General features: G+C 42.3%; 1 protein-coding gene across 2 annotated transcripts in view; it reads right to left on the bottom strand.

The window, feature by feature from the left end:
- Nucleotides 1-25,305, bottom strand: part of pard3ab (par-3 family cell polarity regulator alpha, b) — a 185,061-nt gene that overhangs the window by 128,484 nt on the left and 31,272 nt on the right. For both annotated transcript variants that reach the window (XM_072668370.1, XM_072668371.1), the window contains exons 3-5: nt 7,727-7,919; nt 6,677-6,861; nt 4,447-4,590 (exon numbers count right to left, since the gene is read on the bottom strand). In XM_072668370.1, coding sequence (XP_072524471.1) covers nt 4,447-4,590; nt 6,677-6,861; nt 7,727-7,919 — 522 coding nt within the window. The remainder of the gene's footprint in view (nt 1-4,446; nt 4,591-6,676; nt 6,862-7,726; nt 7,920-25,305) is intronic.

Raw genomic sequence — 25,305 nt, 5'->3', positions numbered from 1 at the left:
AAAAGATACCTCAAGAGGATCTACATGAGGCTTTGCCTCCCAGAAGGACGAGGATCTGACCTTTTAACCCGCTGAACCCTAACTTTAAACATCCTGCCTGGTTTAGCACATTTTGTGGAGTCCCACAGGGTTCTATTTTAGGGTCTGTGAAATTGTTGTTAATAATGAAAGTGAATACTGAAGTATGGACCTATGTACAGCTTTTAAGGTGAGGGTGTACTATTGTTTGTCACATGACTGTCCATTTCACATAAGACTGCATTCACACACCGATCTGCCACAACATTAAAACCAGCGCCATATGCATATCCACACAACACTAATCAGTCGTAACACAGAAACCACCTCCTTGTTTCTGAACTCCTCAGAGCTGGTTTCAGGGCTGAAGCCTACCTGACCAGCAACCTTAACCACACTGACCCAACCCCGCCTACTTACAGCTTCTGTGGCTTTTCACTTATGCGTTTATTGACCGGTGTATAAGAAACGGAAATTGATCTGCCGATGTACGAGAATCCGGAAGACAGGCGTACACAGAAACAACACAGTCCTAGTTGGGATGGAGTGGAGGGAGTGTGTGTGTGTGGGGGGGTGTGGTTAGGGGTCACCGTTGAACTTAAACAAGGGGTTTGACCATTTCAAATAATAGGAGCTGATGAGTTACTGGAATTTTCAGGTCCTTAAAATTCAATCAGCATCCTATTCTACTCTTTTTGCTTGGTCCCTTAATTCTCTCATGCTTACAACACACACACACACTCAAATACACACACGCAGGGGGGGGTTGTTTTGTTACTGGCTGAAAGGATGCGTTATGCAATGCTCCTTAACAACCGGACTCTCCAACTGCTGCTGCAATACATCAACACGTCCAAAACAGCCATTAACTCCAGCTCAAGTGAGTCAATTAAATCAACACAGATTGCTTAATCACTCTCTCTTCACACACACACTCACTCACTGAGGGACATGCACATACACCAAGAGACGCATGCTGAGACACTGCTGCATTGCTCCGAAAAAACACACAAACACACACACACAGAGAGAGACAGACGAACGAACCAGATGAACTGTTTCAGAGGTAAATGGATCTACATTAGCCAATATCGGATATTTACACTGGAACTGTGAGGCCTCAAATCCATAGTGATGGATGAGAATAGGAGTGTGTTTAAGTCTCATTTAAGAGGAATTTTAAAGCAAACAGCCACACACACACACACACACACACACACACACACACACACACACACACACACACACACACACACACACACACACACACGGTTAAACTCATTCTGTCAGGCGGCGCTCTGGTTCCCACAGTGAAGGCTGCCGGGTTTAGAACATGTGAATATAAAACAGTTGTCAGTCGTTTGAAACGGCTCGACTGTCCTGTGCTCTCCCGGCACAAACACACACACGCACGCACACAAGGGCCATTTATCCTATGCAGTCCCACACACTCAGCCACCCACACACCAACACACACACTTTCCCACATGACTCTTAGTACAAATGACAGGCCCTTGAAAAGCTTTATTCGAGCTGGGTTCGCGTTCCAGAGGCAAAACTGAGAGACACTACATGGCCAAATGTTTGTGGACACCCCTTGTACCGAATGCATTCAGCTGCTCGTCAAAAAGTACTGCCAATAGAACAGGACTCTCTGCAGCAGATTGTGCCAATAGTGCCTAATGCCAGACCTGGGCTAGAGGGGTATACAGCCCTCCAAGCATTGAGCTGTGGAGCAGTGGAACGGTGCTTTCCGGGAAAAATGGGGCTCCGTCCAATATGTACGTAATGAGGTGGGAACCTCCCTAATGCTATTGTCTCTGAATGCAATCAAATTCTCACAGCAATGCTCCAAAATCTAGCAGAAAGCATTCTTATCTAGACAGTAGACAGCTACTCCAACAATAGCAGAAGAATCTCTCTTTTTTACCCTTATTGTAGGAAGAAACTATAAATGTCAGCTGTCCCAATACTTTTGTCCATCTAAGACTGTAATTTCGCTGATAACTGCTGATTTGATTCCATTAGGAATCTGCAGCGTCTGGAGTTTCGATTAAGTCTGGTAGCAATTATTCAAGAGCGGATGACCTTGACAACAAGGCTTCCCCCTCAGTGATGGTCCTCCTGTTTAGTCTGACCTCACTGCAGTGGGATAACCGAGCCTGTTAACAGACACGGCCACGAGGGCCGGCCATGTGGTTATTGTTATTGAGCACTGTGGAAATCACATAATGCTGGTGAGAACATCCAGCCAATGATGTTTCAATCTTCACAGGGATGCTTTATCCTCGTACTAATCAGCCGGTCAAATCCCTTACAAAATGGCATTACGCAATCTAACCTGGTCAAACTAACCCAGCTCTGCTTGTGCTTAAAGGAAAGCACCATGGTGAGGTGCATGGACGTTCACTGAGGCCCAGGCAGAAGGTGCATGAGCCTTAATCTGAGTAAGGATGTGAGTTGGTAACAGTTTGGGGCTCCTATGCTAGAAAAACAGCAGGTTTGGGAAGCAATGTTGAAAGCAGTGTCCATCTTACTAGTGTACATATTACACTCTTATGAATATTTGGTGACAGGCTGTTTAATATCCAAATCATAAACCCCTTGTCCTTCTTTGTTTTCATCTGCTATTATTCTCATGTTATCAATCAAAAATCTCATACTCATCAATAATCAATATTAGAGAAATGCACCAGAGCAAGACTTAAGACATATTTAGTAGGGATGTCTCTATTCAAATCCAGCGACTCAGGATTGAGGGCAGATCCAGGCATTTTTTTTTTTTTTTTTATGGGTCGAGTATCAGCTTTTAAGGTTCCGATTCACTTCCGATCCTTAGGTTTGCTGCAGCAGAGCACCATCTGGCATCCTTAATAGACATGATTCTCAGCTGCTGCAGATGAACTTCCCAATTTTCCGAAAACTACCCAGAGCGCGTTCATATGTGACATTATTCCGGTGAGCAAAACCCCACAAACCTTTATTTGAACTGATGAGGGTGGTGATGTTACCAGTTAGCGACCAAAACAAAAGCTAATTCTCTATTCCACCTTGAATAGTGGCGCAGTGGGGACATTTCAGCAGCTGTAAACACAAAGCAGCAACAGCAAACAGCTCCCAGAGCAGCAGTTAAAGAGTGTGTTAGTTAATCTGTCAGAAGAGGAGGATTTAAACACTTCACTCTTTCATTAATGTTGGTCTATTTTCTGCCGTTTTCCTCCACGCTGCCAAAGCTACCCAGTTTGGTTGTAGGTGTGCAGAGATATTTTATACCATTATCTCAATTTGAAAAGATCCTATTTGTTCCTCCTATCCAGTCTTTATTCTTGAATTACGCCTGGTGAGAAATGACACTATGGTGGAAATGCTCTGTTCTACCAGTGAGAGAACCACGCTCCTTTCTCTGGTTCTATACCAGCTCTGAAGGTCCTATTCAGAACCGAGGAGGAGGCTAATTCTAATGCTAGCCAAGTGATCTGACTGCAGAGCTGTAATGGAACTGGGAGCTGAAGGTCATGTAGGTCAGTCAGACTGGACTGAAAGACATTAAGACTATAGAGTTTAAAACGATTGATTTAAAAAGTTGCTCCAAACAAAGTAAATGTTTAGAATTTAGCCTGTTTACAGAACGTACTAGTAACTAAATAGTATTGATAAAAAATGTCAAGATCGGATCAGTATTTGCCCATAGTCAGCAATAAGAGACTCGGATCAGAGGGTAAAAAACATTCCCTTGTACATGCTAAACTGCTTTCAAATTGGTTTGATTTTTTTTTATTAAAACAACAAAAAATTGCCCCTTTCTGCTCCTGGGTGCCCCCTACACTGGAAAGTGGAATTGAAAGGAAGGAAGTATGTGGACTGTACAGGGGGGGTAACAGTAATATATATATATATATATATATATATATATATATATATATATATATATATATATATATATATATATATATATATATATATATATATATATAAAACAGCAGCGCTAGTCTCTCTATTACGCCATCACCATCATTTTAAAGCTGTAATTTTAAAGTAAAAATGCTACATACTGTTGCTTTAAATGTAACCTGTCCTTAAGGTGGGCTTCTTTTCCACTCTTCCCACATGACTGCTTATTATTTAAAACGGTTCAAAATATACAAATAATGATTTGGTGACTCTGCACCTTCTGCATTAACGCTTCCTCAGAACATCAGAGCACCTGATTTCTCATCAGAATATATATGTGGACTCAAACAGCAGATGGCCCACCATTAACACTTACTGACAAGTACTATATGGTCACAGTCATGTAAAAACCTTGTATCTCTCACTCCAAAACGCCTGTAAAGCTGCAATTTTGGAGACTGTAGAAACTATATCTATTGGTTTGAATGGAGCTCCCCCTGTACATCATAATTCTTTCTAAACGTCACAGGCTGGTACCTGCTCCTGCCGCTCGAGCCAGCGGTCCACCATGGGGTGATTGGCGCTCAAGGAGGAGCGAGCCGTCTCTCGCTGGAACTCTCTCTGACTGGTCCAGTGGCCTGCATCACGAGGAAGACTCCTATACGTATCCAGACCTCGGCCCTGAGAGAGTGAGAGGTGTATCGAGTGAGAGAAGAGGAGGGGGGTGTGCACAGGTTCATAAATCAGTGTGTGGGGATTTTATGACCGTAGTCACCGGTCTACCTCAGTGGCGTCATATGAAGAAATGATTGCACAGCTGCACATACAAACAACTCTACTCACTTTCCAAACAAACACACGGACAGTAAATCAGCTGGAGTGCAAGGCGTTGTGTGCGTTACAGAGACACGGGCAATGAGAGTGCATCGTCATGGCTGTGTTCTCCAAACTGCTGAACCCAGAACTCAGAGATGGAGAAGTTCACACCCAGATCTCATGACTGGCAAAACTATCTGCTGAATCTCTGCAGATCCACACCTGCCCACGTTTACTGTACAACACACACACACACTTCCTCCACACTGCTGATTATGCACTGTTCTCCTGGCCTGTCCTATACAAGCATCATGAATCTTGCAAGCTTTCATTTTGTTTTCCTACAGACTCAGCCTGGCATTAGCAGAGAGCTAGGTCATTTACCATCTATTCTGGTAGACCATGACACTCACATAATGATATTCATCATTTTCTGATACGGCCATTGGCCGACGGGTGGCCGATCTCAGAAAATGCTAAATTCCTGGGATGTTCAAGATGTTCACTATGGATGGAAGATACGACCCTTTACTGTCTTTCTAATGAACACCCCTTTTATAACTGAGCAAATTGTTCACTTATTTTTATTTAGAACAATTACCTGCCATTAAAAATGGGGTGTCAAAACATTTGCATACAACTGTGCGTAAACTAAGCTGTGTGTATAAATTGTCTCTATGATCTCAGGGGTAGTTAAATAGCTACATTTTATCAGAACTTTATTGCAGAATGGCTGCGTATCAGCGGTTCCAAGGCTAGGATAATTGGGTACCGGCCGAGGGGCAAGGGCAGCTCAGAAATCACTAAATTTGTGAGATGTTTCACATGTATACATAATCACACACACACACACACACACACACACACACACACACACACACAGGATAGGGGTGTTTATATTGATTATGAAGTGAGGCTACACCCAGAGGGTGACTTGGGCCTTAGAACCACTGATACACGCCCATTCTGCAATACAGTTCAGACTGAATCTTGCTAGTTAACTACCCCTGAAATCATGGAAATCAATACAAGACAATATCCCGACCTCATTATTTATTAACCTGGTAAGTTCATGCACAAATGTGTGCAAATGTTCAGACACCCCTTTCCAATTGACGCATTTAGATCATTTTGTAAGTGAACAATTTGTTCAGGTTCATTTATCCAAAAAGGCCAAAACACTTCTTTTCGCTGAACTGTGGAGCCCACATTTCTGCATACAACTGACTGGGCTGAAAGGTGCACTGAAATGGGTGGAAATTCTCAGAGATGCTGGAAAAAACACAAACACCACCCACATAATCTAGATGTTTGGATTCTCAGGAAGGCTAAAATGACACTAATAACTAATAACACTAATGGCCCTAATGACAGTCGGGAACAGCACAAACCGTACCCTCCTTATCACTGCACTGTAAATGAGCAGGCTAAACTGCTGTGGTCATTGCTGTGACACCAAAACCACAATCAATTTAGGATGGGTTGGTGTCCATGTATGCATGAACGTATATGGATGGACAGAGTGAATATTTTTAATACATTTTGTAATTCCAACAACCAATTATTCCTCCAAGAGATCGTGATCCTTAATTCTTAATTTGCCACCATCAGACCACTTTAGAAGACCTCAGTCCTCATCTCGTGTGTTTGTGCTGGGCGAACATGACCACATTCATCTCTCCACATTACAGAGCATAATAGGAGGCATATGTGGCTGGACACCAGCTATTATTATGGGGAAGAGAACTGCTGTAGTGCTGATATACCACCAGGAGTGTCATCTAGAGGGGAAAGGTAGTAAAAGTTCAGCGAGGGGGAAGTTCGGGGAGTAACACTGAAATTAAGCTGCTTCATTTGGAATCAACTGGAGGCCCGATGGGCATTCTTTTCTCAGGGCCCAAACATTCCTAACCTTGCCCTGCTCTGCCCTTTCTGAGTGCGTGTGCTGTACCTTTCTCTCCAGACTGCTGGTCCCAGTGGAGTAGCGGGGTTTGAGGAAGCCTGCTGTGGTGGACCAGCGCGTGGGGTTCTTTCTGGAAGGTTCTTCGGGCTGAGAGGCTCGAGGTTCCGAGAAGGAAATCGCCGCCAGGCTCAATAAGGCTGGATCGCTACTGCGCCTTACGTGCAACGGCATGTCTGACAACACAAGAAAGATGGAGGGACAAAAGGAAAAAGAAGACAGTAAACACAGAGAAAATGGCAAATATTGCTGACGAATCTAATTACACAAAATCTCTTCATTTACAAACACACAAGAATCTCGCTATAGATCATTTAGGCTTTGGTCGCTCTCTCATATATACACACACACGCATATACACACTCTAATAATCCAAACATGTCTGCATCCCAGACACTAAACACGCTCTCAGATAGCAGTCTTTGATGGCGCTGAGCTTGTTCAGATGGACTGCAGTCTTGAGTAAGCTTTCTTCAAACTTCAGGCTGGAGGGGAAGAGTTACAGTATTCCCATGACCTTAACAAGTGTGTACTGCAACAGCGTTGATGGTAAATGACAAAACTGTGACATCTTGAGGCCAACCCAATCCTAATATATTTGAAAACATCCAGCATTTGATGGCCATTCTGATAAGGGCTGTGTTTTGGCAAGAACCTGGCGATATAAGTATCATGATACAGGAGTTTCGATACTGTAAGCAAGACAATATATTACATTTAACATTTAATTACTGATAAAAACAATCAATACTGTGGTTTGAGAATTGATACAGTATTGCAAAACAACAATACTCAAGTGTATCAACATTTCTTATATCACACCCCTAATTCCTGCGTTCACTGTCCGTATTTATGCACTGATTTCAGTTCATTTGCACAATCACCGGTATACGCTTTCTGTCTACTGAAATTTGTAACAGCATTTCAAACCTCAAATAAAATGCTTAATTATAAAATATTATTGTTTTTACGGGTGGTTTTGAGCATGCGTTCGGAAAGACCAATTAGCATTCAAAGCTTGTAAATCACTGGGCCACTTACTGGTGCGGAGGGTGGAGGGTGTGACCTCTATCTCGCTGTTGGGTTGGTAGGTGTGGAAGGGTTGGAAGGCTGAGATAGGGGTGGAGGAGGACACATCTGCAGAGAAGAGGTCAGGAGACTGAGTACCTGTAGAGCTCGCACTGGTCCCATCACCTCCGACATGCGGCTCCTGCTCCTCATACACTGCCACCAACTACACACAAAGAGAGAGATGGAGCAATTACTATACCAGCAGAGTTAATTACACTGTTGATACAGGTACTACTGAGAACGGTCATAGTTCGACTTCTTAATGCAGTTAAACTGTACAGGCCAGGACTCCTGGGTGGGGCAACAGTCTAAGAGTCAGCCTTTGTTATTGGGAGATTGCATGTTCAATCCCTGGCAATGCAGCGGCCTTCTGTGGCTGCAAATCCAATAGATCCGAACTGCCATTGTTCTCTTCGGGTGGGTACAACTGCTCTCCCACCTCCCCATGTTACATTAGAAGCAAAAGACACACACTAGTCTTCTCTCTTCCAACACTGACTGATGTGCGATTGCATTGGGGGGGGGGGAATGGGGGGAATGGGGGGTCATTGTAAAGGAGTAGTTCTGCCATTCATGCTATAATCATTTGAATGATGCTGTTTGGTGACTTCCCTGATTGACAACATCCTAACCACAGTGTTTCCAATTTATATATAAAAAAATAATAATAATAATTAACACAATAAAATAATTGGTCACCTACTTTTTCTACCATTAACTGGATGCTGAAATGAAGTAGTCTGGAATCTAATGTAAACATCCAGACGTTATGATCAGAGTTATCTGGGGTCATTTGGAGAAATTTGTCACTCAAATGCTGCACAAATTAACTTAAAATGGATTAAATAACTAAACCCAGCTTGAATAGGGCGCAATAAGCTTAATAATAGTAACTAAATGATAGCCTAACTTTCAACATGAACATATAAATATGAACTATAAAATATAAACTTTGAATAATTGAATACATTTTATTGAACCAAAAAAAAAAAAAAAAAAAAGAGAGAGACAGAAACAGACTGCAACATACTTTCGCACTATATATTTTGGTTTTTACCAAACGAATGGGTGCCCTGTTAAAATTAGTAGGCATGTGGATGTGTATGTCTCCTCAATTAGAGCTGTGTGTTGACGTTCCCATGACTGAGTCCCTGAAGACACGGAGGTATTTGGGCCAGAGGGAGGCAACTTGTGCTTTAAAGAGGACATCTGATCCTAATTATGTGCGTGAGAGCGTGTGTGTGTGTGTGCGTGTAGGATGGCGAATGGTGATTGTGCTTAGTGGGCTGTTTTTAAAAGAAGGATAAGGTGAATCGAAAAGGCTGCAGGGAGACCGTATTTTGCATTAGGTGAGTATTTCAGAGCATTTGAGGGGTGGTTGACATGTTTCCTTGCTCTATTTTGGACTTGGATAGTCGACACACACGCATTAGGCTGCTACTGTGGTGTAGTGGTGTCTGGCTGGTATACTGGCCCTTTTAAGGAGCCCTCCACCCCAGCATGATTTATAAATAAAGGAACTGAAGCTGGTCCAAAAGTTCTGCGTAAAAGATGCTACTGGACATACTACTGAATTACATGTAGGCTATAAATAGTACTCCATTTTCCACTCTGTGCATAAATCATTCAGTCAAAATTCTGAATTACAGCCACTACAAAGCATCTAACATGGATGCAGTATGCAAGTATGAGATCCTTGAACGTTTGAAGGAGTTTGAAACCTTCAGAGAAAGCTCATATAGTGCTTTGAGGAACCTTCAAGGAACCTCCTCCTTCTAAACAATCTTTTCTTGAAGGTTCCTTAAAGCACTAAGAGGTTCTTCCACACTTCCTCAAACTAAAGAACCTTCAAAAGGTCCCTGAAGGAATTATTCAACAGTGTAGTTTTCCAGCCATTCATCAGGGGCCCGTTTCTGACTGCAGAACCACTGATGACTGCCACCTTCCGGTGTAGGTACTAATTAGTGTAAACATACTAGAGTGCAAGGATACCTCTATGGTGCCAAACACAAGTCAGAAAGGATACTAAGGCATCTCTAAGGACCCTTTTATAATTAAATACCAAGCATTGTAAAAGACTAAATAAAACTAAATAACGATATAAAAATGGAATTAACGCTTTCAAACTGACTTTAAGACATAAAACTGAAGCCCAATTCAGACTGGATTAGTTTGTCAGGGGGACGTCTAATAAAAATAAGACCCAAGTGAAACTGCACCCGGACAGACTAGACGAGCGAATATAGCATCCGAATGCCTGCATCACATGATCACATTCCATTCACAACATTAGCATCAAAATGGTCAATGGGACAACAGAGTAAAGAGGACACACTGGTACTTGCTTCAGTTTGGGGTGAAGCAAAGTTTCAACCAAAATCTAAGCAGAGGATCTCTGACGGATATGGACAGTAAATACGGCATGCAGTAGTAGCCAAAAACCTTTCCATCTTCCTGGACATGGAGATGAGACAAATAAATAAATATATAAATAATAAAAAGGAGAGGGGGGTTCACATGAAAATAAATTCACATAAGAGTTCCTGAGAAAGATGAAAATATCCCAGGACCCCATGCAAATTTAATCCCGTCCGAATTGGGCTTTTGGGAAATCCCACCTCGGGACCACATGCAAATTTAATTCCACCCAAACAGAGGTTTTATGGAAATCCATGAAACCAGATCCTGAACCCTGATTACACACAAAGGTACGGAAACGCACTGTCTGGTGTAAGGCAAACACTGAGCATGAGGGCTTAGGGCTTGTTTATGAAAGACTAAAAAGGCCACACGCTCACCGACAGATAGCAAGCAACTGTCCTATTATACGTCCTGTATCCTGGTCATATGCGTGCAGTCTAATGGTTCTCTTGGGGGCTTCATCAGTGCTCTCCCAGCGTACTAGGAGGTGTATTTATGTGTAGTACAAAGGAGAGAGCATAAAGGTTGCCAGTTCAACTGTGTGAACTTGCAGAAACCATTAGTACACAGTCTCACCATCTATACCCACTAGAGCTGAACCACACTACACACACCTCAGCACATTGCTTTTAGAGCGTTTACACAGACGCTACACTTCTTTAACATTTGAAAAACGCCAGCTGCCGTTTACGTTGTGTAAACACGCCGCAAACGCCATTATAGTCTCTCTACACTACAATACATTTCAATGAAACAGCGGTAAAGTGCCGTTACTACGCTGCTGAACAGCTGATGTTTTCGGATTTTCCCCAGTCAGCAGTATATACCGTTCATTACTACAGCCCCGTCACATCAGCAAGACTGGTGGAGAACCAATGCTCAGCCACACGGACCCATTGGGACTTATTTAACAGTGACACACACACAAAGACACACACATACCCCAGTGGGGATGCTCTGCTTGTTACACGGGTCCCGCATGAACATAATCAGTGTAACCCTCCTAACAGACACCTCAATTACAGATGTGCTCTTCCTCAGGCTGTGAGAAAACCATCAAATACGACAGGAAAAAGCCATGAAATGAAAGCAGGGAAAACAGCATGAAAATGAACAGAACTACAGATCACTGAAGTAACGGCGCATACTGGACTTTTTGGGGTCTGTTGACATCTTAACATGCGTTCATATTCAGACAGTATCTGCATTTACTTTGGCTGGATTCTGTTTACACTTCTCACCCAATTTGACCACATTCGTTTTTACCTTTCTCTGAAAAAACTGTCCCAGTGGCTCAGCAGTCTAAGGCTTTGCCACTACGTCCATGCTGTTTCGCCAATGAGAGGTCGAACTCAGAGCACGATTGGCCCCGTTTTATATATATATATATATATATATATATATTGTGCGGGAAATGTATGATTTCATTTGAAGCTCAGATTTAAATGAAAAATTAGAGATTCATTTTGTTTACTTTTTCCTCAACAGATTTATTTCATACATTTTATTTTTTCCAGTTCCGGTTCAGTTCCCGGCACAGTTTTGGGACTGATTTCAAAACTACATTTAAAACCAATTGCATAACTGGAGGGGCATTCCCAAAAGAACTAATTTAAATTGCTTTTTTAAACAACTTCCTCCGTTTCCCATTTTTACAATAATAGCCAAATTCAACAATCCCAGTAAAACTCAAGACCTGTTACAAGTGTTTTGCATTATTTTTATATTATTAATGTGTATATCGTTGCTGTCGAATGAAAGACATGCATCTCCAAAATGTTTACTTTAAAGAAGAAGGCTAAAATGTTCTTAACTTTGAAAGGAAGTCGATGTAACATGAGCTTATTCAGAGTCATTTAGAGCATTTCTATTGGTCCATTCATCCTGAATTATTTAGACAGTGTACAGAAGCAGCTACAGGGTTCAAACCATGGAGAAAACTGAAAACAGCCAAAATTGGAGATGCATGTTTCATTGGACAGCAGCGATATATTGTAAATATATTGTTCAATCAGAAGTTAAAATGTGCCTTAAAATAACAAAACAATTGCTGTCAACTAACAAATAATTGTAAACTTTTGAAAATGACCATGGTATTGAAATGTTTACAAATAAAAGCAGAATTAGTGCTACATATTTTATTACTAATAATATTTACATGACTATGGATGATATTTATTTACATTCATATATTTAACTTGCTAATATTATTCACTTTGAGGTTTTAAATTTGTTTTAAAAATGGAAAAATATTCTTTAAAATGTTGTCGACATTATTTATTTATTTAAAGTCTTTTTAAGAACTGATTCTTGAAAGTCTTTGGTACAGACTTTTAGAGTATCGTTTTAGCACTGATATGGAATCAAACCCAGCCGATACCCAAACCTACATATCTACCCTTTCATCATACACGCTCCTCCCAGTTTAACAGGCAGCTGGCATTTCCCAAGGAAGGAAATTAATAAAGCCAAAAAAAAGCAGATTTATGAGATTTTCCTCTGACAGCAGTAAAACACACTCGCGTTGTGAAAGCCCCACAGCTGAGTGTCTTCTCACAGAGTTGAGAAACTCTTTCACAATCCAGCGCAGAGGGGCTGCTTCACAAACACAAACACTGATCGAGCTGTAAATCTCAACTCATATACACACACTCATACAGTCCCTCCTCTCCCTGTATCTCACACACACACAGAGGTCAGAAGCAGGGTGTTTGACGGGAGAGTTCTGACAGGAAGTTCTCAAGAGACTTCGCTCTCTCACTTCCTGCGCAGATCCCCCACCGTCTTCTCCAGCTAAAGGTCACGACCCCTCAGCCTCGCAAACAGTCTGCTTTACACATCAGCCACACACTCCGCTCTGCCCGCTCCAGCGGCCAGCAAAGCAAAGCCTGACCACAGCTCTCTCTGGAGCACTGTGACCTATTACAACTGAGCGAGAGCGTGAGCGAGCATGTGTGTGTGTGTGTGTGTGTGTGTGTGTGTGTGTGTGAGAGAGAGAGAGACAACAAAAAAATAAAATAAAAACTGAAAACACATTATTAACTGCTTTGGCACATCGAGAGTGAAACATGAACAAAAGCTGGAGAGAGAAAGAATGAGAGCAAAAGGAAAGAAAGGAGGAGAGAAGAACACAAGGAAAAGCGAGAGAGTGAGAGAGAGAGAGAGAGAGAGAGTGAGAGAGAGAGAGGCCAAGAGTAAAAGCAAGTTAACTAGAAAGGAAAGCCTCTGAGTATCACAGAGAGGAAAGGCAAGAGTGCGCGAGAGGAAAAATGGACAAGTGAGAAAGTGAGTGAGAAAGACCAAGAGCAAAAGCGAGAGAGTGCGAGGGACAAAGTGGACAAGTGAGAAAGTGAGTGAGAAAGACCAAGAGAAAGAGCAAGAGCGTGCAAAAGGAAAAATGAACAAAACTGAGAAGGCGAACGAGAAAGACCAGTAAGAACAAGTAAGAGAGCGCGAGAGGAAAAATGGACAAGTGAGAAAGTGATTGAGAGAAAACAAGAGAAAAGTAAGTAAGCAAATGAGGAAGAACAACAGGAGAGACAGAGTGAGAGAGAGAGCCGGAAGAGAAGAAGAGTGAGAGAGAGAGCCGGGAGAGAGACAGAGTGAGAGAGAGAGACCGGAGAGAGACAGAGTGAGAGAGAAAGCCGGGAGAGAGAGCCCGGGAGAGAGACAGAGTGAGAGAGAGCCCGGGAGAGAGACAGAGTGAGAGAGAGCCCGGGAGAGAGACAGAGTGAGAGAGAGAGCCGGGAGAGTAAAAGAGTGAGAGAGAGAGCCGGGAGAGTAAAAGAGTGAGAGAGAGAGCCGGGAGAGTAAAAGAGTGAGAGAGAGAGCCGGGAGAGAGACAGAGTGAGAGAGAGAGCCGGGAGAGAGACAGAGTGAGAGAGAGAGCCGGGAGAGAGACAGAGTGAGAGAGAGAGCCGGGAGAGAGACAGAGTGAGAGAGAGAGCCGGGAGAGAGACAGAGTGAGAGAGAGAGCCGGGAGAGAGACAGAGTGAGAGAGAGAGCCGGGAGAGAGACAGAGTGAGAGAGAGAGCCGGGAGAGAGACAGAGTGAGAGAGAGAGCCGGGAGAGAGACAGAGTGAGAGAGAGACCGGGAGAGACAGAGTGAGAGAGAGAGCCGGGAGAGACAGAGTGAGAGAGAGACAGAGTGAGAGAGAGACCGGGAGAGACAGAGTGAGAGAGAGATAGAGTGAGAGAGAGAGCGGGAGAGACAGAGTGAGAGAGAGAGCCGGGAGAGAGAGTGAGAGAGAGAGCCGGGAGAGAGAGAGAGTGAGAGAGAGAGCCGGGAGAGAGACAGAGTGAGAGAGAGACCGGGAGAGAGACAGAGTGAGAGAGAGAGCCGGGAGAGACAGAGTAAGAGAGAGACCGGGAGAGAGACAGAGTGAGAGAGAGACCGGGAGAGAGACAGAGTGAGAGAGAGACCGGGAGAGACAGAGTGAGAGAGAGAGAGCCGGGAGAGACAGAGTGAGAGAGAGACAGAGTGAGAGAGAGACCGGGAGAGACAGAGTGAGAGAGAGACCGGGAGAGACAGAGTGAGAGAGAGAGAGCCGGGAGAGACAGAGTGAGAGAGAGACAGAGTGAGAGAGAGACCGGGAGAGACAGAGTGAGAGAGAGATAGAGTGAGAGAGAGAGCGGGAGAGACAGAGTGAGAGAGAGAGCCGGGAGAGAGAGTGAGAGAGAGAGCCGGGAGAGAGAGAGAGTGAGAGAGAGAGCCGGGAGAGAGAGAGAGTGAGAGAGAGAGCCGGGAGAGAGACAGAGTGAGAGAGAGAGCCGGGAGAGAGACAGAGTGAGAGAGAGACCGGGAGAGAGACAGAGTGAGAGAGAGACCGGGAGAGAGACAGAGTGAGAGAGACCGGGAGAGAGACAGAGTGAGAGAGACTGGGAGAGACTGGGGGGGTGGGGGGGTGATGCTGCTGTCCGATTACTGGAGGCGAGTCAGCAGATGAAGACTGCTTACACAACGCTTACCAAAATGAACAAAGGAGGGAAACAGTGATGAATGCAGGAGAGTTCACTGATAAACCCTGCGAACCGGCCTTCTGCTTTTTACATCACGCTACTGCCTTTCCTATTGTGCTGCATGTGCTCTACACACAGTTGGCTACCATTTATTGGTCTTAAAAATACACACGCTCTCACAGACAGACTTACTTCCGTGCCAGAAATCACAGGAAAACACTGCCGGCTGATTAGTCTTAATGGTTTTCTCATTTCAGTACAATACAAAACCTGTGCGCACTCTGAGGGCTGTGAATTGCCAAGAAGCTGGCGTGATACAGGAGCTAGGATTCAGCATAAGACGATCTACTGCTAATCTACACTCTAACCCTGCCTCATTAAAGCTGAAAACCCCTCAGTTTGCTCGCAGGATGACGGAGTGAACACTGCACAGGTTTAACCCAGACATGCAGTAAATATTAAACCACCAATCTGAGAACTGCAAATGTTGAACTGCTCCGAGTCAGGAGAGAGAAGCTGGTTAGCATTAGCTCATTTAACCCAGCCGTGCAATGGACACACACACGCACACACACACACGCACACAGTGACTGTGTGTGTTTTCGACTGTTTTCAGGCACATTTAGTAAAGTGGTTCATCCAGCTCTGCTTTTCAGTCGAACCCAGCGTGGCTAAACTTGCCACTACAGTGGGCTCAGAGAGTGACCTCACTAATCAGTGAGCTCCTACAGCGCCCCCACCCTGTGGCTCTCTAAAACCCACATGGGGGAAATACCACTCAACCCCCCCCCCAAATATATCTGTGATATGATGTGTTCTCTGTACCGCGATACACATCATATCACCAGATTCCTCACAACACACAGCCCAACTTACGCCAGAGTATGACTGACCATCATCTGATTTGTCGCCTGACCTTGAGGAATTTAAGGTCACGCTCTCACACACACACACACACACACACACACACACACACACACACACACACACACACACCAGGGCTGCCGCCTCTGGGAAATTCTTATCACACTTCAAAAGAACTTCAAGACAGTGCACATCAAGACTGTGTGTTTGGACTGGAGACTCAGGGGTGTGTGTGGGGCAAGGATCTCTAAAATTAGCCTTCAAGACTCTAAGGCACTTCCTCTTCCTGTTTACAACCTGCGAGCACTTCCTGTTCGACTAAGGAAGCTAAGTCATCACAGAGTGGGGCAAAGCTTCAGCAAGTGTGTGTGTTTATACAATTGATTTCTGGTAGGTAAACACACACACACACACACAAAGCATATAGAACCAAGCACTATGTACAGGGCTAAGATCTTAAGCTAAGCCCCCCCCCCCAAAAAAATTTGTATAAATAAGTAAAATAAGTAATCCATTAACGATAACTCATTAACTCATTACTCATCAAAAACGTACTGGGATTACTTCTGGGATAACGTCATCTCAATCCGCTCACCACAAACACATACAAAATCCACACAAATAATAAATAGACAAAAGTTATGGGACACCTGCTCATTCATAGTTTCTTCCACAGTCAATTGTAGAGTTTCCCCCTTTTGTTTTTTAAGTAACAGTCTAGGAGGGCTTTCTATTCTATTATCTCAAGAGGATGATCACCACTCCACCTCACCTCATCCCCAACTCCTTCCAAAAGACTGAGACCAGCACCAGAGACTAGCACCAGCGTTTCAGAAACACCGTTCCACTGCTCCACAGATGATGAAGACTAATGTCTGAACTGTGGTACTGCAGTGTCGGTGTTTCCACTGTGCCACACCAGTTCTGGTTAAAACTGGTAGACAAATCACCACATGAATCAAATCAATTTGATCACAAGCTAGTATTAAGCATGATAAATTAATCATATATATTGATTGATCATTAGGCCTGTTCCTGTACAATATATAGACATGAACTCCATAATGTTTGTGGTCCTCAATATTGGCCATTGTGTTTACTGTCTGTCAGAGGCGAGATTGGGTCTGTGAGCAGACAGCGACATCTATTGTTTAGGAGTGCAGTGCGTGCCGTGACCAATTCATCAATATTTATACAACATTTTATTCCTTTATTTATCTACATTATTTACACATTTATTTTTTACAGGACAGTTGCATTGTCTGAATATGTGTAATGATGTATTCTTAATGGTAAAATGGTGTAACTGTAGTATTGTCATTATTATTATTATTATTATTATTATTATTAGGGATGCTCCGATACCACTTTTTCCTTTCTGATACCGATACCAGATTTTCAAGATAAAGGCTTTAGTGCCAAAGCACGGTGCTGATGAAACGGCAGTAATTCCCCGTAATGAAATGAATAATAATCAGCAGAAAAACACTCTTCAGTAAAGAGGGTGAAATGAGCGCAGGAGGGATTATCCCAGCCTCAGCAGCTCCAAACAGCTTCAGTAACCAGCAGACCTCTCTGTTTTTCTCTGTCTGAGCAGAGTCACAACCAGAATACTGCGCTGCTCAACACAGTGAACTTGTATTTTGCTTGACAATGAACTATGGATTCACCAATACCACTTTTTCCTTCCAGATGTTCAAGTATCTGCCGATACAGAGTTCTGATACAGACTCAGACCTAAATACTGGATAGATGCTATAAATCCTGATGTTTATAGTGTTCCACTTTCTATAGGTTGTGTAATAAGATCTACTAAGTGTGAAAGAACAGCAGGTACTGGTTGAGGAATTGCACATTTGAAAAGTTGAGTTATAAAAATGGCCACAATGCAGAAACGCGTGCAAGTAGAGAAGCATAATCAGGACTTTCAACTGGTATAAAATGCACATTTCAGAGCAGTGAAACAAAACGTGCTTATGCAGTAATTTCACATGCAGGTACACGTCTCTGTAAAAAGCTACTAAACTGCAGTGTGTGGTCTTTACACAAGCTGCTTAAACACAAAAAACAAAAAAACAAACACCACCTGGAAACAAAAAGTGCAAATGCAAGTTCCACTAAACACCTGTTTAATGGTAATAACTATTAATTACTGGCTTTTTCTGAATAAAAGTTTGGTTTCATAAAGTAGGCAAACGAAAATGTTCAATTTAGTTTAAAAAAAAAAAATGATGTAGGGCATCAGTAAGCTTCATGACATTGGTGCTCTCTGTTGCGGATCCTGATACTGTGCCAGTCTCATATTGGTGCAACATTAATTTTCGTTATTAGCAGTGCCATGAAATGATCTTTAACTAAGAATAATATCATTTTCTCAATTCTTTCTGGGATAATTTACCCCAGGGAAAAAAGTTAACGTGATGGGCTTACCAACTATCACATATGCTTTTAGAATTTGCAGATAGTTTAAGAAAATCATTCTTTTAACGTGCAGTGGTTTGTGCGTGACTGGCTACAACACAACTCTAAATAACAAAAAATACCCACCAACATACTCTGGATTCTACAGATAATGTTTTACACACTTTAGACCCTGCCTTTAAGCAATGGGGTTGCATGCAGACCATGTTTGTACAAGCAATTATTTAATTATTTGCATATATATATTTTTAAACATTCTAAAAATACATAATAAATACCAATTATATACAATAGAACCTCTACAGAATTGAGCAAGGGGTGCCAACATTTTTGCATCCAGCTATTTTATAGTTTTTATGCTCTATTTTATGTTTTCTTCTAAATGTATCCGAGACCTGCCAGGTAGCGTATGCTTAGAGGTGGACATTTTCACGATATACAATATTTATCGTGTATACAGATACTCTCCTGACCTTAATACAGTGACATATTCCAAATGTGCTGCACTTTATCCAGTTAAACCAGTCTAATTAGACTGCTCGTAATGAAACGTGCCGTTGATCAGTGTTTATTAAGCACCGACAATATCCTTCATATGCTACGAAAAGCATATTGCGTATCACAATATGATAAAATAGTCATATAGTGCACCTCCACGTATGCAGTCAGGCACTGTGTGTGCTACCATACAAACATCCAACCATGCCACAGCACCCCGCTGTCAGTCATGTACTGATGTATTCCCAGAACAGTTTTGTCAATGTCAGCACGTAACACAGCATAATGGCCCGTTTCAACAAACCTAGTCTAAACACCACTGTAGTATTACTGAAAAAGCTGCTTAACAGTAAATCAGGACTGTCTGCTTTACTATCAGGCCTCTTCTCCAACATTACTGATTACTTCTCCAACCGATTACTGCCTGTCAAGCATCAGCGCTAGATTACTGATCAACCATTGTCAATATCCTATTACACCGTCCTAACGCCCAGCCCTAATGTGGTGGTCTCAGAACGTCCATTATTGCATGGTATAAACATGGAAAACCCAATCACTTGCACAAACCCACAATTACGATGCCAAAGGAATGAAATCCCAGCTCTTCCACACGAAATAACCCACAATTACGGTGCCCAGCTCATCTGTAATCAACTACGGCCTGTCAATTAGAGACAGTTTGTAGAGTTACCATCCCACAAGCATAAGAGGGAGGACAAATAAAGACAAAAGTTGCTGGGGCCCCTAGCGCTACCAGGTCTGTGACTGACGAAATGGACTAATAGCTCCCCCTGTTGCTTAGCAGAGGAACTACATGATTCTAGTCTGACCCACACAAAGGAACTGGGTTTGCATCAGTATCTCATCATCCGCCCATGGTGTGGATGTGAAGCTTTGATTTAAAAAAAAAAAAGAAAAAAAAAAAAAACATTTAAAGCAGCTTCTTTGACATTTGCTTTGACTTGAAGGTTGAGGGATAGAATGCAAAAGACAGTGTCAGACACACTGATACACGGACAAGAGGAAGATCCAGTTACTTTCTAGCTTAAAAAGGAATAAATGAATAAAGCAGTGCAACAGCAGTAGGACCATTGTTGGTGTTTTGAGAATAGTACAGAGGCACAGTCAAGGTTTCCTGATTCAGACAGCTGTCTGTTATGTCCAGAGCTGGGCAGATGGCTTTGAACAACTGGTGATGGATGAATTCTAGATATTGTCGCTGTCTGACAAAAACCTAGCATCTCCAAGATAGCATATTTACAGGAGAGGGAAAAACCTCTCTGATCTTTCAATGAAAGTCAATGTTAACAGACTTTACTTAAAAGTCATTTTGGAGCGTTTCTACTGGTCAGTTCATCATCAAATCTGAACACACAGTAAAGAATAACTGCCAGATTCACATTATATCAAAAAGTGAAAAATGTCACGTTTCTTGCAGGACAGCAACAATATATTGTCCTAAATATATTCAGAACCTATTTAGAATCCATTAATCATTTCGACAAAGTCATGCAAAACCCTTGTATCACCATTTTTTCGACTTATACTTTTTGATATAATGTAATATAATATGTATTACATTCAATTACATTCAATACAATTCTACAATTCTTCTATTTAATGGATTATATTATAATGTATAATATAATGTGAATCTGGCAGTTGTTCTATACACGGTGTCAAAATGTCAATAGAAAAGCCCCAAAATCTTATTACAGTGGCCATGTTTATATGCATCCTAATAATCCGTCAATAATCCAACTAATAGCTCAATCTGAAACGAACATGCCCATGCATACTAGCCTAGTCCGACTGAGGCCATTCCAAACGTAATTTCTATCCACTTGAACCTTTAAATAATCCATTAAATAGAAGAATAATCAGCATGTAGACTCCAAAGTGTCCGATTACTTTTTTATGTTCTGCGCACGTTAACGCAGTTTTCTGCGCAAGGGTCTAGCTCGCACAAGGCAACAGCAACACATTATTACGGGAATAGGGGTTCCAACGGTATGTCCTGCGGGGGCGAGATAATCTTTCATCAAGTCACAGAAAGTCGGAAATTTAGCTTCCACTCCAAATCTAAATGCCTTCTGTCCAACTTTCTCCCACTAGTTTTTACTGCCCACTTTCATCCAGAGGTATTCTGTATAGAGCTGTGGGACTGGAGGTGTGCTGCAGGGCATGACCTCATGATGTCCACCATCATTTTAAACAAATAATTAAAAAAAAACACTCCCACTGAAAACTCAACTAAATAGAGGTGGAACTCCTTATAATTTGTTTTATATTTCTGAATAAGTGTGAAAGATTTCTGCACGTCCTAAAAAAAATAATAAATAAAATTAAATATTAGGAGTTAGTATTAATTTAATGAGGAAAATGACCCAATTCTTACATAACTGTGAGTGGCAAAAGTAAGTGGACCATAAGGATTAGCAGATTATTTGAAGGCAAAATTAGAGGCAGGTGATTTCAATCAATAATATGACAGTCAGGTCATATTTAGGCAGGAATAGACCATTCTAACAGGATCAAACTTCCGTGCACCCCTGTAAGTATGCAAACTTTATAACTTAAACAATAAAAATAAGATACAATCAATATTATAAAATGATTACATCACTGCTCAGATCAAATGCAGACTTAGCAGGGTTATTGCCTTGCATTGTGCCCTTTGCCCATTGCCTTGCAACAGTGCATTACTGTTTTTCACAGCAGTGGATCCTGTTCTTGTTCAGGTTCCATATCTCATCTCCGGGCATCAAGAGGCACACTCTCAGCCATTTCTGCGTTTCCCTTCTCAAAAACACCTGACCCAGCTGATAACAGGCTTAATCATTAGCCAATATGTTGGGACAGGTTGTTTGTAGATCAGGAAAACACCCCCCAGGGGCTGAGACTAGAGCTGACTGGTTCTGGCTCTACCAATACCAAACCATAATTAACTTAACACCAACTCTGCCAGCACTGTCCACTAAATAATAACACAGGCACTGAAGCAGAGAGGAAGGAAATGCATGTGTGTGAGTGTGTGAGGAAATCTGGCTCTGCTGACCAAGCCTGAAATTCAGACTCAGGTGTTATTCTTGACTCATTAAGGTCGGTAAGGTTGCTTTCTTTCAGCTGAAGAAAAACGGACGTGTGTGCAAATGTGTTTGACTCTTGTGGTATTTTAGAAAGTTGCTCAAAACAAGTGGACAGATTGCTGACCAAGCAGTGGAAAACCATCATTTAACTGTACAGGATCTTCAGGATTGCAGGTATATCAGCCAGGGGAATCTCTACTATGGGGAGTCTCGTCACTATGACCACAAGATTGCTAGTTCGAATCCCGGTCATGCTGCTAGCCATCGGCAGCCGGGGTCCCAAGAGAGCGCAATTGGCCTTGCTCTCCCCAGGGTGGGTGGAGTGCAATGCTGGCCAGTACTGGCCGATGCATTGCAGCCGGGTGCACGGCGCTTTCCTCAGAGCGCGCTGGTTGCCCAGTGACGTTGCATCGGGGGAAAAAAGACGTATGCCAGCCTTCACCATCCCAGTCCCAGTATCGCACTGCATGTGATAGGGGAGAAAACGTATAGGTTGGGGAGAATTGGGGAGAAAATGTGGGTAAAAATCAGAAATTAAATTATTTATTTAAAAATTTGCCATTGGAAAGTTTTACGATTAGTTACATTAAGTGGATATTTAGATGAACATTAGTTAGTGAGAAAAGTGGTCATTAAAGCATCTAATGGAGATATCACAAAGTGCTAAACCTGCTCCCACAACCAACAGCACTGTTTAAGAAGGTCTATGAGAATTCTCCTGGAAGCCTCCAGCCAGTGCATGGCTTTGTTCAGTTCCATCACCAGCTCACCTGATTTAACAAACCAGGTGCTGGATCATAGCTACACATAATACTAGACTCCCATGAGGAGAGCTTTGGAGATGTTTGCATTAAGACGGTGATGGAAAACCCCCTTTTTTGTGTGATTGTTATTTTATATGGATTCTATTATTAGTGTCTTAACAACCTACTGTCCAGATTAGGAACTTTTTCAAGTGCCTACTAAAACTTTTTTTGCACAGTACTGCTAATACGTGCTGAAGTACAAAAATTTCGATAGCATATTCATAAACACTCCTACTATAGAGTCCTACAGATTCTATAGTAATTCCAATACAGCTAAACTACCACAGAGGTGACGGCAGTAAAGCTTCACCCTTTAAACAAACAATAAAAGAAGAAAATAACCTCTTTGGTACATCTTCAGATTTTTCAACCCCTTCTCAACTAACCCAGCAACATCAGTCCTGTTTGGTATTGAACACTGTGATAATACACTTGACATCTGTGCTGAGGTTAAAATTGTGGTATCTAACACACCTACGTAGCTAATTACAGAACCTGAAGCTTGTATTCAGCTCTAATCTTTCACATTTGCTACCTTTACACAGATGAATCCAGCACTTTTCTTAAAGGCCTGCTACAAAATATATCTAAGAAAGCTTCAACATCCACTAAGAGCAGATACCACAAGGTCCTACAACGTCTACCCTTAAGAATACTGCTGATGTCACTTAACATGCATTGATTTCCCCTGAATTACCAACTTATCTAACTGATATTCCCCTAACTGTATGCATCAATGCAACTAAATAAAACAATAAGTAAATCTAAAATCAAGTCCTAACCTCAACTTCAACTCAAAAGCTACAATTATCTACTGAGAATCAACCATACTACAACAGATCATTTAAGAACGATGAGTGTCTGTAATGAATAGATAGGGTAAATGTAAGTCTGACCGGGTCAACATGTACCCTTTCTCTACAGACTCTACAACTTGTTTTCTGTGTGTTTAAACACACATTAATTTAAAAGCAGGTCCTGCCAATACAAACCGAACCAAAGGTGTGTATTCCACTACCGGCCAGCAGAGGGCAGAACAGGCCTGCTGGAACAGAGAGGGACTGTTTAAAAGTAAGACCACCTAACTGCAGTGGGCTTAGCCTGTTCAGAGTAAGCAGTCCCAACCATTAAAGGCAAAGAGAAAAAGTACAGTCATCCCCAGAATCTCACACCTCTCACAACCGACCTACAGTTTCTCCTTTCCCTAAAACAACGTAACCAGTCAAAACAGCTGTGTGTAAATGTGTGTGACGTAGCACTGAATGACTACTTACCTACTGATCCAACAGTACACATCTAAATCAACAGATCTGTACTGCAGTAATATTTATTTATTTAAGCTGATGCATGTCTCTCCTCTTCTGTTTCTTAGGCCCTCTCTCAACTAATCCAGCAACAATTTCTGTTCATATATGGGTTAGCCTACAGTTACAGTAGACCCAGGAATCGCAAGTGTAAGCTGTTGTGCCCATACTGCAGCGTGAGGATTTCAGCGTAGATTTCAGCACAATACCGGTTATTTTTCTGTCTATTGTATAATAGGTGATGATAGCCTGCCTTAACTTCCTGTAATGGGTCCAACAGTCTGACCCAACTTAAAAAAGCTTTCACACTGCAAACAAACTGAACCACGATTCAGTTGGTCTGGACCAAAGTTTGGTTGGCTTCCACATCTGCTATACACGAAAAAGTCAGAAGGTAGGTGCGAAAGCACCCTAAGCTTAGTCTTGAGACTAGTCAGCATTTTGAACGGAGATTTGCCGTTGAAAGAAGAACGTAGTGGCTTAATCTCTGTCTGGGAAACCGGCTTCATATTCCCAAACATACTACATGCCCTAATTTACCCAACAACAGTGTGTACAGTCTGAGGTGTAAAGACAGTTATATCCATGTTGTGGTGAAAAACACGGTCTGCTGCACCGTCCAAGTCAACACCAAGAACTCAAAGTCAAGCTGAGTCAATGTATAAAGATATTATGTGAAAGAAAGGCAATCTGTACATAAGAGCCTGTGACGCAAACACCACTCCCTCCAATGCCTTCCATTCAGAACAATTAGCACAAGTACATTATATGGTCTATACCAGGAGTCCAATTCTCTGCTTTATGCCGACTCTTTCAGCCACATCACCCACTGGAATTAAAGTAGGGTATCTCCTACCTCTACAGTTACACTTTAATCTCAGTTCAACTCGGGTCATCAGCATAAACCGAGGCAACGAGATAAGTCAACAGTGGTCGTTCTGACTGTGACCTCACAATGCCAATCAAAGCAAACGATACCTATAAAGAAACAACACACCTGACGTTGGGCTCTCCTACTTTTATACAGCAGGAGCCCTAAACCTAGAGCACAGCACTTTAATATTGGTAGGTTCCTCAATAATAAGTCCCATCAGGGGCAATGACCGGTTCGGTCAGTGCAGATCTGCCATCACACTCTTCCTCACCACAAACACTACTTCAGTTGGGCTGGACCGAGACCACCTATT

Source organism: Salminus brasiliensis, chromosome 23 (assembly GCF_030463535.1).
Source record: "Salminus brasiliensis chromosome 23, fSalBra1.hap2, whole genome shotgun sequence".
In the NCBI taxonomy this organism is placed as follows: Eukaryota; Metazoa; Chordata; class Actinopteri; order Characiformes; family Bryconidae; genus Salminus; species Salminus brasiliensis.
This window is presented reverse-complemented; position numbering and strand designations above follow the sequence as displayed.